Below are 17015 nucleotides of genomic sequence, written 5' to 3' on the forward strand. Positions count from 1 at the left end.
AAATGTTCTTCAGGTGATTGAAGGCCGACTTTGTAACTGTCTTTATGTGGCTCTGAAGGTGTTATATGAATTAATTTGTATTTACTACTTATCTATATATTTTTTGAGCCTATGGTTACAAAGAAATAAAAGAACTGCAACCAATAGAAACCTACCATGCCGAACTCAACGCTGCGAACTACCTGGCAGATGCGCGCCTCAACTCTGCGACAGCATACGCGGTGGCAGGCGGGCGGCGGTGCTGGGTCCCCCGCGGTGGCTATAGGCCGGAGCGGCGCTTGGCTGCTCGGGCCGCTTGAGGCTCCGCGGAGCTTTAATTTGTATTTACTACTTATCTATATATTTTTTGAGCCTATGGTTACAAAGAAATAAAAGAACTGCAACCAATAGAAACCTATCATACTACAAAACTAACAAACATGTTTTCTCACATAATAAAACAAATCAAAATATGACAAAAACAGCCAATTTGTTGGTTTTTTGCTTAATTTTTATATTTAAATTAACAAGATAAGCAGCCAAGATATCATACCTATGCCTGAATTATATTTGGCTATAGAAGAAATGTTTTATTGTATGTAAACAGATTTTAGATGATAACTTATGTAGTACAGATAAACATCAGAAAAACTAACAGTTTCCATTGATCATTGAGAAATAAAATTATTTCTTAGCTTATGTAACCCTTTTAATTTGTTTTATAAAACTTTTGAAAGCTGCTGGACAGATGTGACGTATTGCAGTGACTCCAAACGTAGAGGCTGGGAAAAATGCACAAGGATGTTGTGCACTTATGCAAAACAGTAAATCATTATCAGGTCTAGATAAAATATTATTTTTGCTCCAGTGCTCTTTTAGAAGTTCTTCATATTATACACAGGGAGCAACACATTGATCAAGGTGAATGCATTGATTTGCTGCTAAGCTCTCTCCACAAAGCATGCTTAATAAATAGACTGATGAAGTGAGGATGTATGAAACCTCAACTGTTAAGAACGCTTTTGGATTTTTGACGATGTAGGTTTGCAGTTATTGTATGCAGTTTTTACATTTTGCCACTCCAGTTTACACTGTAGAATGGGGAAAAAAACAGAAGGTTTGTTTTGATTGATTTACTAAGACTTCAGCTTACTTGTGCAGTAGAAGAACGCTGATGGGTTATAACTTATTTAAAAAAAGAGACCCTTTGTTATTGGTTGCCACATGCCCGTCTGTTTAGTCCTGTCTGTTATGTCTTAAAGAAGAGAAGCAGAGTTCTTTGGTTTTTATAAACCAGCTTCCTGCAGCAGTTCAGGCTGCAGCTGCTGATTATGAGTCTGCATCTCACCAAACCTCAGTGGTTTTCACACATATAATCATGTTGGTTTTTAATCAGACTTCTTCTTTACTGTTCAGCAATATCATCTGACAGTATAAGAGTTTCTAATAAAATAATTTATCAAAAGGAAAACAACATGACAGCTAACCTGAATTCTGTTATTGATATATTTCCTGGTTTATTGTTTTTGACAAATCCCAAATAACTTAATTGCCTGTTGCAAAAACATTTTGCTCTCACAAAATAACTTGATCTTATGAAGGAAATAAGTAAGAATGTGACAAATATTATTTCACAGTTTGTTTTAGTTGACCTAAAACAGTAAATAGATTAGTGTTTTGTTTATCCAAGTGGAAAATATAATCTGGGTAACAAAATTCATATTTAAGTAGAGCTTTATTGTTTACTGTAGTTGCCACAAACTTCCTTTTCAGTGACTCAGTGATGAAAAAAGAAGTTTATTAGAAAAGATTTTTTCCTTACATAAAAAGCAATAATCTGTTTTACTCAATGGAGTGACAAAAATCTAGGTTACGTACTGCTTTAAGGCATTTAGCAAATCCAAAAAAAATGGCTTCCACTGAAGCATATTTTGAGTTTTTCTATTTTAATCTCGATTCTTTTGTCTTTTTTGGAGATTTTACATAAAATATGTTTCATGTAGCGTCCATATTTCAGATGAACCTGTTCATAATACTGGAACAGAAACCAAACAAGCGTTTCTAAGTGTTATATTTTCTCCATTGTCTGCCTTGTTGTGATCGACACCCAGAGCTCCTGTTTTACCCACAGAGGCTCGCATTGATCCAGCCCATCTCCGCACATGATGCTTCCCAGAAAGCTTCACGCAAACCTGGAAGGCTGATGATGGAGTCATAATGACTGTTTGTTTAGTAGCTTGCTCAGGGTGTGTCGCAGTGTGTGTGTGTGTGTGTGAGCCTGTTTTGCACATACAGACCACTGTTGTACCTGAGCTACAGCTTGATGCAGCTTTGTCCTCCGTGTGTGTGTGTGCGTGCAGCTGTCACAGCGAGGAACAAACACACCAAGCTTTCCTCATTAGGTGTCTGCAGCACCTCTGCTGAGATGTACAGCTTTCCTTCAGAGCACACACACTGTGCAAGTACACTTTTCCTCACATGTACTTGCACCAGTTTGCAGTTGCACAGGTGCTGACGGTGAAACACCCACCGAAGCATTTTCTCGTCATCACTTGAACCCCGTGTGGCTCCATGTTGCAGACATGTGTGACCTCTGAGCTAAACATTGGGAAGTTGAGTCAGAGCAGATGATTTGGTCCATTTTTCACAAGCTTCCATTATGAATCTTTGCCCCTCAGACAAACTCACTGACCGCAACGGGCCGTAAAATAGCTTTGCTTCCTGAAGCTGATAAACAAGAGATCATTTTCCTCTCTGCTGTCGTTTAGCTTTTTTTTTTGTCTTCTCAGTGGGTCAGAGGAGAACTAGTGAGCTCTGCAATTCATACATAATGTTGAGGGTGGCGTGTGTATGTGTGTGCCAAAAGCTGTTTAGTTTAATCCTTCTTATTTTAATTTTCATCAAAGAGGCTGGAGTAAACTTTACTTTTTGAGATGTTTAAGCCAAGAAGAAAAACCTGTAGATAGTCTGGATGCACTGATCAAACTTCTGTCAATGACTTCTGAACTCAGACGTCCTAATCCCAGTTTTAGCTGATTTTTCTGACCTATAATTCAAAATTCACTTGTTTCAGTTTTTTTACTTCCATTTTGGGCTCAGTTGCTTCTAAAAACACCCTGAACGCTTTAAAAAAAATTTCACTCAGCCGTTTTTTTGAAAATAAGTTCATATTTTTTGATGTCTGGAAAATGAGACATTTAAAAAAAAAGCCTGATTGTTTAGTCACAATTAACGGGCACTGCACTGTTACCTAGCAACCTAAGTGGAGCTTCATCATGTTTAGTCAGCTGGTTTTCACTGTTGTACAATGTTGTACAATGGCTGCTGGAAAAGACAAGTGTTTTGTTACCATTTAGAAGCTTCTTGTTGCATTCTTGTTTGTTGTGCAGGAGGCTCCACTTCTGCTTTTCAAAGATGCACTGTTGTATAGTTGCTCATCTGTTTGCAGCAATTGTCACGTGCAACTGTAAATGTGGAGTTGGGGGGCAGGCGGTGGCCAGCTGCAGCTTATTTAAAGTGACAAGAAGCATAATAGGTCACCTTAAAGAGATCTTGTTAACCAATTTCAAAGTGTTTTGAAATTTTGAAACATGACGTGAATGGCAAACAAACAAATGATTACATTTCCAATCAGTCAGGATCGATTAAGGTGAAAATCAACCAATGTCACTAACCAGCCAATTTCTCCAGCAAAAAGAGTTGCAGTTCACTTTACATTGGACTCAGTTGTTTATAATTCGTCTATATTTAAAAAATAAAACCTTACCCAGTTTGCTAATATTGCCGCACCAGCACACAATCTTAATTTCTATCGAAATTAAGATTAAGATTACATCATTTTCAGTTGTGTTGACCTAATTCTGGATTTCTTCTTTGTTAATAAGGAGGAAAATGATCCAGAACGTGTATCAGATTTCACACAATTTCACCAGGTTTTAAAAGGAAAAATTATGGCACTCAAATTTGTCTTGATTTGTGTTAATATGAAACATGAGTACACGAGTCATTTTTCTTTCATGCAGCTCTGATGCCAAACACATACTTAAGCTGATTGCCTTTAATGTGGATCACAGATGGGAAACAAAAGCTTCCTCTGTTATATTCTTTGTGGTTTAATGTCCATATCTTTTTCCTTTCCAGTAACAAACTTCAACAATGGCTTGGAGGCCAGTTCAGACTCAGACGATGAGGACAAGCTACATATTGTGGAGGAGGACAGCCTGTTGGAGAATGATGCCACGGAAACGAACGGGGCCACAGCGCTGGAGAACCATGATGCCGCCATAACAGTATTACCCCACAACGGCTCGTGGAATGGAGGTGAGACACTACCATGAACTTTTAACAGTCCACTCTCCAGTGAGCAATGGGGATTTAAGTTGATGAAAGAAAGTTGCTTAGATTCATACAAGAACACTCAGCCACAAGCTGCTCTGGTGAACATGAATCAGAAACCAGTTTCCTGACATAACTCAGCTCTACTTTTTTTATTTGGACCAATTTTTTCATTCCGCATTTAGCATTGGATCTACAATTTTAGATGGTTGTCTAAGACTACATTCCCACAACACGAAAATGCAACCCAAGTCAAATTTATTTTGCCCACATCTGATTTTTTCATGGCAGTCTGAAAGGCTGAAAGGCTATTTTCCTCCTCTGCCCCCCCAAAATCTGATTTGTGTCACTTCCATATGTGACACAAATCAGATCAAAAATATATCCAATAGTTTTTGAAGCACCTTCTGTCGGATATTTTGATACATTGACATTCGTCATATTTCTGTACCAGAAGAAGCATGATTTTGTAAATCTGGACATAAACAATGGCTCAAATAAACACTGCCAACATTTAATTTTCTTTTTCTTTTTTTAAACATCCTTCATCTTTTTATTATAATCTTGTGACAATTCCTCCAAAACTTTTAAATTGGTCCATATTACTTCCGCTGTTGTGTGATGTCAACATTTTCTTCTGCTTCCACACTAAAGTTTGATTGCAGTCGCAAAAAAATTTTAATTGAGTGTTAATTAAGCAAAATTCACATTTTGCACGTTTTTGTAATTCCATTTGGGTTTCTACTGCTTCTAAAGACATCCCTAGGGATTAAAACGCATTTCAAAAACCTCCCAGGTGTTAAGTCACATTTGGCAGGCACTTCGCTGTTACCTAGCAACACAAGTGGAGCTCCAGTATGCTTGGTTAGCTGGTTTTACCGCTGTATGTGCTGTATAATGTCTGGTTTTGTTGAGGTACAATGGCTGCTGGAAAAGACAAGTGTTTTGTTGTTGATTTACCGTTTAGAAACCACTTTCTGCAATCTTGGTGGTTGTGTAGGAGGCTCTGCTCATGCTTTTCAAAGATGTACAATAATTGCGCATCTGTTTTCAGCCATTTTCACATGACAGTGTAAACGCTGACTTGGGGCGTGTGGCCAGCAGCAGCTTATTAGGATTTAAAGTGACAAGACCCCCTAAAACAGCTCAAAATAGACAGAACTAACTAAAATCTCATTATCTAAAAACGATTTTGTGCAAAAAATATAATTAACATGTTTTGTATCGCCCATAAACCTAGAGTATCTTAACCTGTTCAAGTAAATATAATAGGTCATATTTAAGACCTTCTATATGAAGATGGCCTTAGATATTAATAATGATAATCAGACTTTTTAATAGGTTTATAGAGAACTGTTTGTATTAGAGATGTGCCAATCAGGTTTTTTCCTGCCGATACCGATACCGATCACCCATGAGGGCCGATCACCGATACCGATCACATAATAATTTTTTTTTTTTTTAATCATAAACACTACCGGTTACATTATGTGGAAAAAGGAACCATGAATTCACCTTAATTTAGACAAAAACTTGTTTTTAATAACTTTTTCCAAGAAGAAAACGAAACAAAACAGGCATTGTGCAAATTGTACTGCTATCGGTAATACTATCTTTACCAGACTGATAACATAGGAAGGCTCTGAAGAGGCTAAATAATGCAAAGAGCCAAAATAAAACCTCTCAACATTGCCAAAAAAATTCAAGTATAAAACTTAACATTCAAAGGCAAATACAGGATCCATTACAATAAACAATCCTGAGTTACTGAATCAAAACTTCCTGTTAGCATGGCGGCTAGCTGATTACTGCTAGTTCTGACTGACTGTTTCTGACTGAGCGGAGTAATTATGCAGAGCAGGGAGGAGATAGATTTTTTTTTTTACAGATTATCTGTCTCATGTTAGGACAGCGAAAGTTTTAATACGTATGTAAAATGTATTTTTTAGGTTAGATGCTGCAGCTTTAAGCAGAGGTTCGGTGTGAGAGTCACTACCAGGTGGAGCAGAAGCGGCGCTCCGTCTGTGAAATATTACTACCTGTAGCGTAGCAGTGGTTCAACAGCGAGAGCAGAACCAGCGTCTTACATCGCAGCTCAAAGACTTAAATAATTTTCCAGGTTATTTGTTTAGCTTTCTGACCGTCATGCTAATCCGGGTGAGGGTTTGTAGCTGTGCGCTGCTTTACCTGCTATCTGATCCTCCATATGTCTTTTTTACTGCAGTGAGTCTCGATGTAGCCAAACTCCGTCAAGTATGTCATTGTTTTTATGTCGTATTAGATTTGTCGTGTTGATGCATTTTGACCTGCTTCTCCCCACGTGCTTCAATTTTCCGCAAGCACAATTATATTCTAATTTAAAGTTAACTTTAAATTCAAACGTCCCCATTCACTCAGTGTGTTATAGTTCCACATTGCTTAGGATTTGTTGCTGCGCGTTTTCGCAGTGTGAAGGAAAGAGGAGACCAGCTGCACAGGCAGGCTGCGAAATGAGATGCAGGTAATCGGTATCGGCAACAAGAGCCAATGATCGCCGATCACCGATCTTACACTTTTTCATGAAAATCGGCCCGATTATGATCGGTGACCGATCGATCAGCACACCTCTAGTTTTTATTGATCCATATTTCTGTTGTTAATGAATCTTAAACATATGTGAGTAAAGGTATTACTACAGTGAGGGACTTATTATATGGCAGCTCTGTTATACTAAAATGAAAATGTATTATCTTAAAAAAACACAGGAGTGTTTACTGAGTTTTAATGTACATTAACATACACAAAGACTTCTTTATCAGCACAATCCCAGCTGTGCGTTGGCATTTCCACAACTGAGAAAGAATGAGCAAGCAGAGGTGAGAACATGGGAAGAAGGAAGACTAAGGGCACATTGATAGAGACTGATTGAGAAGGGAAGAGGGGGGCTGGGAAAACGCACTTCAGTAATACTCTAATGCATAATCTAGCTAAAAGTCATGTGGAGGTTTTCTTCTATAATCTCCAGCTGAAAACCTTCAAACATTTAATAAATCCTCTTCATTTCCAAACATGTCTTGTAATGACAGCATTTTACCCAACAGGCTGCAACAAATACTGCATCTTCCACCGAGCAACATCTCGTTTATGACAGATTCACCAGTAACAAGATTAGTCGTGTAATAGCAGAGAGTAGAGAGCACAACCCTAAACACATCCCAAACCTGAAATGATTACAAAACGTATCCAAATAACACCTGCATCCAGCAAGAGATTAATATGGACTTTCAGAATAAAGGTGACAGATACCCTTCAAAATAAGAGATTGTGATTTATATACATCGGTAATTACAAAAGCCAGTAATTACACACATTTTTCAAAGCATAATAATCTGTATTTTATTGGTTAGTTTTCTGAAAAATTAAGTTTATTTTAAATCAAATTAAATGATGAATTAAAAAGTAATACAACTCATAGAAGATATTCAAAATAAAAGCCTTGCTGTCTTGACTCTTTAAGGGACTTCAAACACCAAAGTATGTTGATATATGGCAGACCGTAAGAACAGTTCTTGACGATTTTTTCCAATTACTGTTTTCATATTTCACTTAGTAAAATATCTGACAAGGTTACATTATGTGGAAAAAGGAACCATGAATTCACCTTAATTTAGACAAAAACTTGTTTTTAATAACTTTTTCCAAGAAGAAAACGAAACAAAACAGGCTTTGTGCATATTGTACTGCTATCGGTAATACTATCTTTACCAGACTGATAACATAGGAAGGCTCTGAAGAGGCTAAATAATGCAAAGAGCCAAAATAAAACCTCTCAACATTGCCAACATTGACTTGTTTGCATCACATGTACTGCTGGGCTACAATAACATGCAGCGCAATCACAAGATGTTAAGATGTGATTTTAAAACCTCAAAATTAATGAATGAAATATGTTTTTGTTTCACTGTTAAAAGAGTGTTAGCTTTAGTGCTAATGTTCTAAATGTCTGACTTTTAATATCTGGTTGCTAATTTCCAACAACAATCCTCTCTCTGAATGTAAAATGATGAAAAGAAATGTGTCTTCTAAACATTTTAGAGCATCATTATTTCATGCAATACCGTGGGCTCCAGTGGTTCAGATTGTTGATGTGTTGCTGTTGCTGCTGCTTTGATCAGATTACCTCCATTTCCTCCTCCTCAGCCTCAGGGAGAACCAGCTCACCTGCAGAACCAGATGTTCTGTCTTTCTGTCTCTTACATTCACATCTTCGTCTACCACACCTCATCCTCACAGCTAATCAAACTAACAGAGTAGAAATACACACATATACAAAAGACTATCATCATGTTAGATACACATGTCTTGTCATTTCATTCCTCAAACTGGTGTAAAACATTAAGTTATGTCACTTTCAGATCTAAAATATCTCCTAATTTCATTAATGCAACATTGTGAAATGGCTCGATAGATCTGATAATAATAGGATATTATTATGTCTCTGTTGGATGATGTAAAATCATAATTCTGTAGTTTTTATGCGTTTATTTTTTAAGTATGTCTTGTTTTCCATTTTCACTCTGGAGCAGCTGTTAGCCATTCGGTCAATGTTTGCATGTTCTCCTCATGCATCATGTCTGTTCTCTGGTTTTCTCCCACAGTTCACAAACGTGTGCTGTTAATTGCAGATTGCCCTCAGGTGTTGATGGGTGTGTGTGCGTGTGTGTTTATGGTTGCCTCATTAGTCGTATATGTTAATCCTCTGTGTCAGTCGGTCCAGGGTGCGCAGGTACTAACTCCCTGCTGTCCAGACTGGGATCAAAAAGTTGAAAATAATGCATAAACCTTGTTTTTCTGCTCCATGTTTTTAACAACAGCATATAACAAATACACAGATTTGATTGAATATTTGCTTATTAGTGGCATACAATTTCATCTACATGCTTTTTAAAAATGCAGTGTTGACTGAGCTAATAATGACATACATAAATGAGTTTCCTCATTAGTGCCGAGGGGGTGAAAGGTTGTCAGCTGCTTATTGTTCATCTTTTCAGACAGGCATCTTTACATTACACTTCTGCCAGTTAATGAAGTATTCACCATATTTTCTTTAATAAATGTGTTTGGATCACATGATGGTTATAAATCTGCCACCCACGGTTCTGTGTGTATGCAGTTTTCATCATCAGATTATTGTTTTATTTACAAATGTGGAACAAAAACTCTTTCCAAGTGTGATTTTAAATATCTGCTAATTACCTCTGTTAGCTCACTTTGAAGAACACAACTTAAGTCTGCCTCAAGACTTAACAATCAACGATTAAACAGCAAAGTCGGATCGGTTTTAGGTTTTCACCGTTTCTCTTCATCCTTTTAATTGTCGATTCTCCACCAACACCTCAGCCTACGCAAGAATCCGCCTTCATCTCGGCTGCAGTTAGCTAGAGCCAGGCGGGAAACGCTGGAAAACCATGGAGACGTAGAGAATGTGACACTCAGAGATATTGCTCTGAAGGCTTGTTTCATTGTTGCTGAATAAAGCCTTACATGGTGTGAGCCGCGCTCATGAGAGCTACTCAATCTCAAACACGTTTTTTTTCTCTAGTCCTCTTAGCTCAACCCTCTCCGCTCTGTGTACTCGTACTCCACACACAGATTTCTTTTCAGTTTGCAGCGTTCTTCCAGTAGGATTTGCTCTTGAATGCTCAATCCTTTTCTTCTCAGATTCTTTCTTGTCAGTAATCCAAATGCAAATAGTCTGTTGTTGGGTATTAATTATCTTTCAGAGTTTGCACATCCTGTTTGGTAAGCCACTACTGTAGCATAATCTGTTGAATTGTTTCTCACAAACTTACAAACTTTTACTCTAATGTTTAAGCTAACATTTAATCTTCTAGACAACATTTAAGTTTATTTCTTTGATTAAACAAACCAATGGGGACTTCAAACTGATCTTTAACTGTTTTTGGAATGTATTAAACCTTAAGAAGCTGCAGTTTTCAGTGAAGCATCGACTGAAAATTCAGATTAATTAATCACCTCTTTCAGTCTAGCAGTGAGTCATCTTTAGGTCTGACCTGTTTGCAAATGACAGAAAAATAACGACCAGTAAAACTGTAGTTCATTCTGCAATATATTTTTTTATCTTGCCTTGTTATAAAATGTGTTTTACATGAGTCTTAATTAGTCTTAGTTTAGCTTTTTGCCACGTCAACCTCATCAACCACATTTACAGGCTGTTTAGACAGAAGTCGCCTTTTCTACATCTTATCAGATAAATTTTGCCTTGGGGTTTGGGAGTGATCATGGGTTTCACACTTAAATAAAATACCACAGAATGACCTTTACATTAAAATATGTCCAAAAAAAACTTGAATGTTGATGAACTAAATATCTTTATGTTTTCAGTTCTTCTTCTTCAGATAAGCAAAGGATTTAATAGATGTGCCACAACTGTTATTTTTGTTGTTTAAAACTCTTTAGAGCTAAAATTGGCAACTAGGGATGCACTGATCCACTTTTTTCACTTCTGATACTGATACAGATATCTGAGGTTTAATATTGGCCGATACTGATCCAATAAGGAAAAAACGCTCTGAATAGACTTAACATTTCTTTTTTAAACACAGACATAAATGTACTAAATTACAAATTTATTTGATAACTCTGCAGCGGTACAACACACATAAACACCCCAGCAGCTTCACAAGCTTTTGGTCAGACATGTAAAAACAACTTTAATTTGTTCAGTCAGTGCAGTTAGGAGAATAACAGCCAATGGAAAATAAATAACAAAGAAACTGATAAAAACAAAAAGGTTGGCTAAAATAATCTAATAAACTTTAACAAATCTTCTTTCAAATTGTTCAGAAAGTACAATTAGGAATTCTAAATGTAATGTAAAATAAATAAAGCACGCAGAGCGGAAAGCATAGAATTATACTGAGTAGATCTGCCCTTCTGAATCAGGCGCATTGTCACTCATACCCGATCTAGATTTTTTTTTTTTCAATATGCCAATACAGATATTATTAGATCGGTTCATCTCTAGTGTCAACTAACAAACTGACAGCTGTTCAAATACTGCATCTGGTCTGAGTACAGTATTTTTGGGAAAAATTTATTTTTGCTGTTTTAGTATTTAAGTAAAAACTAATCACCTCTTGGGATTACATAAGCTCAAAGAAATTTGTGCTTAAATCAAAGGCAGGGGAGTAGACTTTTTTCCCTATTCTGGTAATGTGTCCTCCATAGTTAATTCATTTTAAATTTTAAACAAAGCACAGCTAGATGAGCCACGTGTTCGCAGCTGCACCTGAAGTTTCCAACGGCACCTGCAGTTAAAAGCAGCCTGTCCCCTCCTTTAGAGAAACATTAACAAACCAGGAAGGAGCCACACTTCTAGCGTGCGCAGGAGCTCTGGTGGTCGTTCGGGAAGAAGCCATGGAAAAGTCTTGTTGCTCTGCTGTGGAGCTACGCTGGGAAGCCTTGAAAAGCCTGGCCTAATGTTTTTGGGTTGCCTTGACTTTCCTTCCGTCTTCCCTCCCTGTCCGAGGCGAGGGGGGCAAGCAGCTGGTGGTGAATTGATCCTCTGGTGAGAGATTAGTGCGCGCTACTCCCCCTGCAGTCTGGGCCGCACTGCAGCTCCAATCCATCCTGCTTTATAAATTCAACATGGACTCTCAGTGACAGGTTCTGGCAAGGTACACGAGTGCAGAGTGTGTGAGACAGCGAGAAACTCCTCCAGTGTGTGTGGTGTGTGTGCACTGGTGAAGAATGTGTGCGCACATGTGTTTGAGTCCACCACATGATTTCCTGTTTTCATTCCATTCTTATGTTACATTGTGTGAGCTGCTGGGTTCTGGTTGTCATTAGTGCTTAGCATTTTGTGAGGCATTAAGGGTAATTGTGGAGTATTGTGGGAAAATATGCAGAGAGGTGTAGTCTGCAGGACGGGGAGGGAGAGAGGATGATATTCGACAGATGTGATGAAACTGGAGAGGAGAAACTCCTGGGTTATAAGCAAAAAGAGGAGGAAGGTGAAAAAAGGAAGGGAGAGAAGAAACGAAACTTTTCCCACTGCTTTGGTTGAGACAGATATTATACAGCAGAACAAGATCACCTTGAACCTTGAAATACTTATCTAGAAAACATTACACAGAGGATGTTGTAATACCAGGGCCCCATTACAGGGCCGTGTTTTAGCTTTCTCTGTGTGTGGAAATAGTTTCATCTGTTTCTAACGATGTCAAGCGTCGTTGCCCTCATGCTTTTAATGTAAGTTTGCATTGTTGTTAGTCACTAAAATAAAGTTCTGAGTTTGTTTCTAAATTCAGGGGAAAACGGCAAACATGACAGTGGAGGAAATCTTGATGTGCATTTTCAGAAAGGCGTTAAATGAGATGCAGTAGTATAATTGCACACATTTTGGCGTAATAGAGACGTTGAGCCGTTTCTGTTTTCATCGTCTTCTTCGTTCCTTTCGCTGATGACACACAAGTCATGCTACACCACACTGCTCTCAAAGTTGCTGGTGGAATTGTTCTTTTTTTTTGTCTATGTATCATAAATCCCAATTGAAACACTACTGAGATTCTGATATTATGTAATTATTTATCTGTACAAACCACCTGTTTATCAAGACAGATTAACAAAATGAGTTGCAACAACTTAAATTTTAATTTGTTGCCAGTCGCATTTTACTGTACTATAATCTTAAAACAATTACCACATTCAGTTTGTAACATTTAATCACGACAGCTCAGTCTGTGATTCCCAAAAGACAAAAAGTGCAAGTGATTCACTGAGATTTTAGACTTTTAAAACTGTAAACTGGTTACTTATCATCAACTTGTTCCTTTTCTGAAAGGTATATAGCTTTTTAGCATTTTTGTGGAAAATGTGCAACAGTATTGTTAACATTTCTGTGGGAGAAAAAAGTGCACAACATTTTACATTCACAGTAAACCTTCCTCATCTTTCCTGGACAGTAAAGTCACCTACTTTCCTCTGACTCCCTTTTTCTTTTCTCTGTCGCAATCTTCTCCATCTCTCTTCCGTCAGCTTTGTGTTGAGGGTCCAAAATACGTCCAAAAGAAGATGCAGAGAAGACTCCATCTGTCTATGTTTGGGTATTTAACGTTGAGGAAATATAGGCCTTAAACTTGACTCCCAGATTTTTTCTTACCATTAGATTCATGTTTCAGTTTTTTTCCTGAGCTTCTCATAAGACACTCATTCAGAAGAGTCCTAATCTCCTCGTATCTACAAAAGTATGTTAGTACTTCCAGCTACTTTACAGAATGAGGCCTGTTACTATGGAGATAAACAAAAACTCATTAGACGTAGAGCCGTTGCAGTGTGAAACCAAAAGCTTCAGCTCCACCCATCGATGTGCGTCTTGTTGGGAGAAAAGCTTCCCAGTTCTAATAAACCGAACTTTAAAACTGAAAATCTGAGAAATGAGTAAAATCCAAAGCACAAAATACCAAACAGCTGTTCTTTCTCTGTATGGACTTTTCTGACCGATCACGATCTTTAAAAAACTTGGCCTGCTGATTCCAATTTTGATCAATTTTTTTTGTCTGGAAAGTTGCAAAATAGAGCGACAAAGTTGGTAAATTGGCAACAGTGGCGGATTTTCAGACATGTGCAGAGGGAGATGATATTGGTGGATCAGATATATGTAAGTGTCAGATGATTGCCCAAAAGTCATGAAACTGGGGCCAATTTATTAGTGCACCCTTGTATTGACTGATGCTAGACATTTTTCAGTCAGTCCCATAAGTAAAACTGGGCTAATATTAATAATCAAAGTTTATTTCCTTATTTCAGCTTGTGTGTGTGTTTCAGAAAGTGGTTGGGGTCGGTTGAATTGTATTTGTTTGGTGATGAGTTGACCTGAAGCAGAGGCACAATGTCAGCGTTGTCGAAAAAGTTACAAAATAGTTCAGATTTGGGGTAATATCAGCGATATATAAATGTTCTTATCAGTGCATTCATGCCTTCATGCAACCAAACCTTTTTTTCCCCATTTCCCTGCTATGAGGCAGATGTTTTTACATCACAGATATCAAGAGGCATAATAGATGGTTTTGAGTTCTGCAGAACAGACCGGAGAAAGGTTTTGGATGGAGAAAAGAGAGGGTCATTAAGGGAGATAGAGGAGTGATTACACTGAGGTAAGGGTGGAAGGTAGGCTGAGTGAAGCTCAGAGGGAAAAGGGATTTGGAAAGCTTTTGGATGAGATCATGGGAAGCTGAGATCTGTGTTTAAAACAGAGTTCAACAGGAGCCCGCCTCTTTATGAGGGCTCTCACACACAGCTCAGTGTAGACTGCTTCTTTTTTTCCCTTTTATTACTGGTTTTTGTGATTGCAGACCCCCCTCCTCCACACACACACACACACACACGCACACACACACACACACGCACGCACGCACGCACACACACACACACACACACGCGCACACACACACACACACACACACACACACACACACACACACACACACACACACACACACACACACACACAGCTGCACCTGTCCCTGACACAGCTCAGCAGGAAGAGGCGTGGCCTTTGGCTCTGCTCCTGTCTGCATTTAAAATGCCTTATTTCCATAGCAGCAGTGGTTACAGTTTCACTTCACTCCTCGTTATCAGTGTTTTCATGCACAGAACATGAAATGTCTTCGTTCCAGTTCCTTTTTCGCTGCTCTTACAGGCTGCAGTTTGCAGTACAAAGCAGATGTTTTTGATGCAGCAGGTGGAAAAAGCAGCTGAAGCTGATTTGAAAAACTTTATCGAGCAGAAATCTCCTTACTGAAGTGCTATGATAAATATTTAATAAGTGTAGAGAAAAGATTCTTCGGTTTGGCTTTCTAGTTTTTACTGTTTAGGATCTTAAAAAGAAAAGTAAAATCTAAAACTTTTGGACAAAGTCTCTGTATCATGACCCAAATCCATTCTTGATGATGTTTCAAATGAAAAGCTCTTTAGCACTTAGCACTTTCTAATACATTTTGAGCTTTTTATAATGATGCAGCACACTGTTTTTTATTGTAAATACAAATACAAAAGATTTTCTGTTTTTTAAGACTTTTATTTTTTTACAACAAGCCTAATAATGTAATTTAAGTGACTGATGATATAAAACCAGTCCCTGATTATTTTAAATGTCATCCTAAACTTTCTTCTTCTTATAAGTTAACATATATCAGTTTTATTAACATCCAAAAATTGCTCAGGGTCTCAACAGTTTATCAGGTTTTTTTGTTCACATTTTAGTTCACCAATCAGTGCATACAAAACAAACATTACAGGCTAGCAGACAGAGGTAACAATCTACAAATAACCAACTATAACCAAAGAGAACAATCATTAAGGTAAAAACACCACAAAAAAGTACAAATTAAAATGGAAATATTGTGACAAAACACAGAACATAACCAGGTGGCATCACCACAAAAATTTAATTGCTTAACATATGTGGGTTAAGATACTGGTTTTTTCTTTTTGTTTAGTTTATTTTTTTCCTCTTTTCTAATATACCTTGTTTTAATTCATCTGGAGTCAAGTTGTTTGGTTATTAGAAGAAGTAGTTTGGCTCTCCCTAGTGGTGGTCCTTCAGATCCACATTGAATTAGGACTGATTTAATGCCAGTGGAAACTGTACATGTCTAAAACACGTCTAAAATTACTCTTATTGTGGTAATAACATTTGATTAAATTATTTATAATTTGAAAAACATTAGCAGAAGTTTTGCAATTAATCATTGAAACAGAAAGAAGATCAAAAGCTTCCATCTATTTGAGGATCAAGTCTGAACGCTGTGTGTAGGTAAACTCCTCCGCTGCTGAAATGACCTCGTCTGTGTGTGTGTGTGTGTGTGTTTCAGTGAAGGAGGAGTGTGTGTCGGAGGAGGAGGAGGACGAGGAGGTGAAGGACGCTCTAGTGGAGGAGATTCTCCAGCAGAGCGACACCGCCATCATTTATCCTGAAGCTCCAGAGGACGAGCAGAGTCCGGCCGAGACGGGAGACGCTGATGAAAACGGTAACAAAACACCGCTGTGTGTTCACCTTTCTGCTTCATCACATGGAAATACCAAACATCATTTTCTGATTCCAAACAAGACGCTGAACTAGTTGATGTCAAGGTGAAAAGTGAAGCACAGTGTTGGATGAGAGTCCCTTCAGACATTTACAGTGTTAAACTCGAGAGCGACGCTGAAGAGCTGTTGACTGGAGGTCAGAGCGATGCTTTTTACCTGCAGCTGTCCTTTCAGTGCGTGAAGTGGCTGTGAATGTTACGGCAGAAAGTTATAGAGTTCATAACGATGTGAATCTGTTTTGTTGTGGGATGAGAAAATAAACACTTTCAGGTTTTTCAGTTTATCGCTCAGAATCATTGCGATTAAGGAAAAACAATCTACCAAACTGTTAGCCTCATAGCATAATTTCTGAAGTTATATTTCAACATTTTGCATAATCAGGAAAAAACATGGGTAAAATATGGAAAAAAGGGGTTTTGTAACAACTGTTCTGATTTCTAACCTTTAAAGTCCTAGATTTATATTTAAAAGCCATCTTTTAATTCACATCATTGGTTTAAAATGAACCAGATGCTTCACATCTGAACGTAATCTAGTTTAGGGGCCATTATCATTTCTTACACAATTTTCAAGCACATTAGATGCATAAGGCTATGCTAAATCAAATTATT

General features: G+C 37.9%; 1 protein-coding gene across 4 annotated transcripts in view; it reads left to right on the top strand.

Annotated features, from left to right (window-relative positions):
- Positions 1-17015, top strand: part of LOC103479483 (zinc finger E-box-binding homeobox 1) — a 100479-nt gene that overhangs the window by 73469 nt on the left and 9995 nt on the right. For all 4 annotated transcript variants that reach the window (XM_081598408.1, XM_008433929.3, XM_008433927.3 and 1 more), the window contains 2 exons: positions 4120-4299; positions 16191-16346. In XM_081598408.1, coding sequence (XP_081454534.1) covers positions 4120-4299; positions 16191-16346 — 336 coding nt within the window. The remainder of the gene's footprint in view (positions 1-4119; positions 4300-16190; positions 16347-17015) is intronic.

This window comes from Poecilia reticulata, chromosome 17 (assembly GCF_904066995.2).
Source record: "Poecilia reticulata chromosome 17, P_reticulata-male-v2, whole genome shotgun sequence".
In the NCBI taxonomy this organism is placed as follows: Eukaryota; Metazoa; Chordata; class Actinopteri; order Cyprinodontiformes; family Poeciliidae; genus Poecilia; species Poecilia reticulata.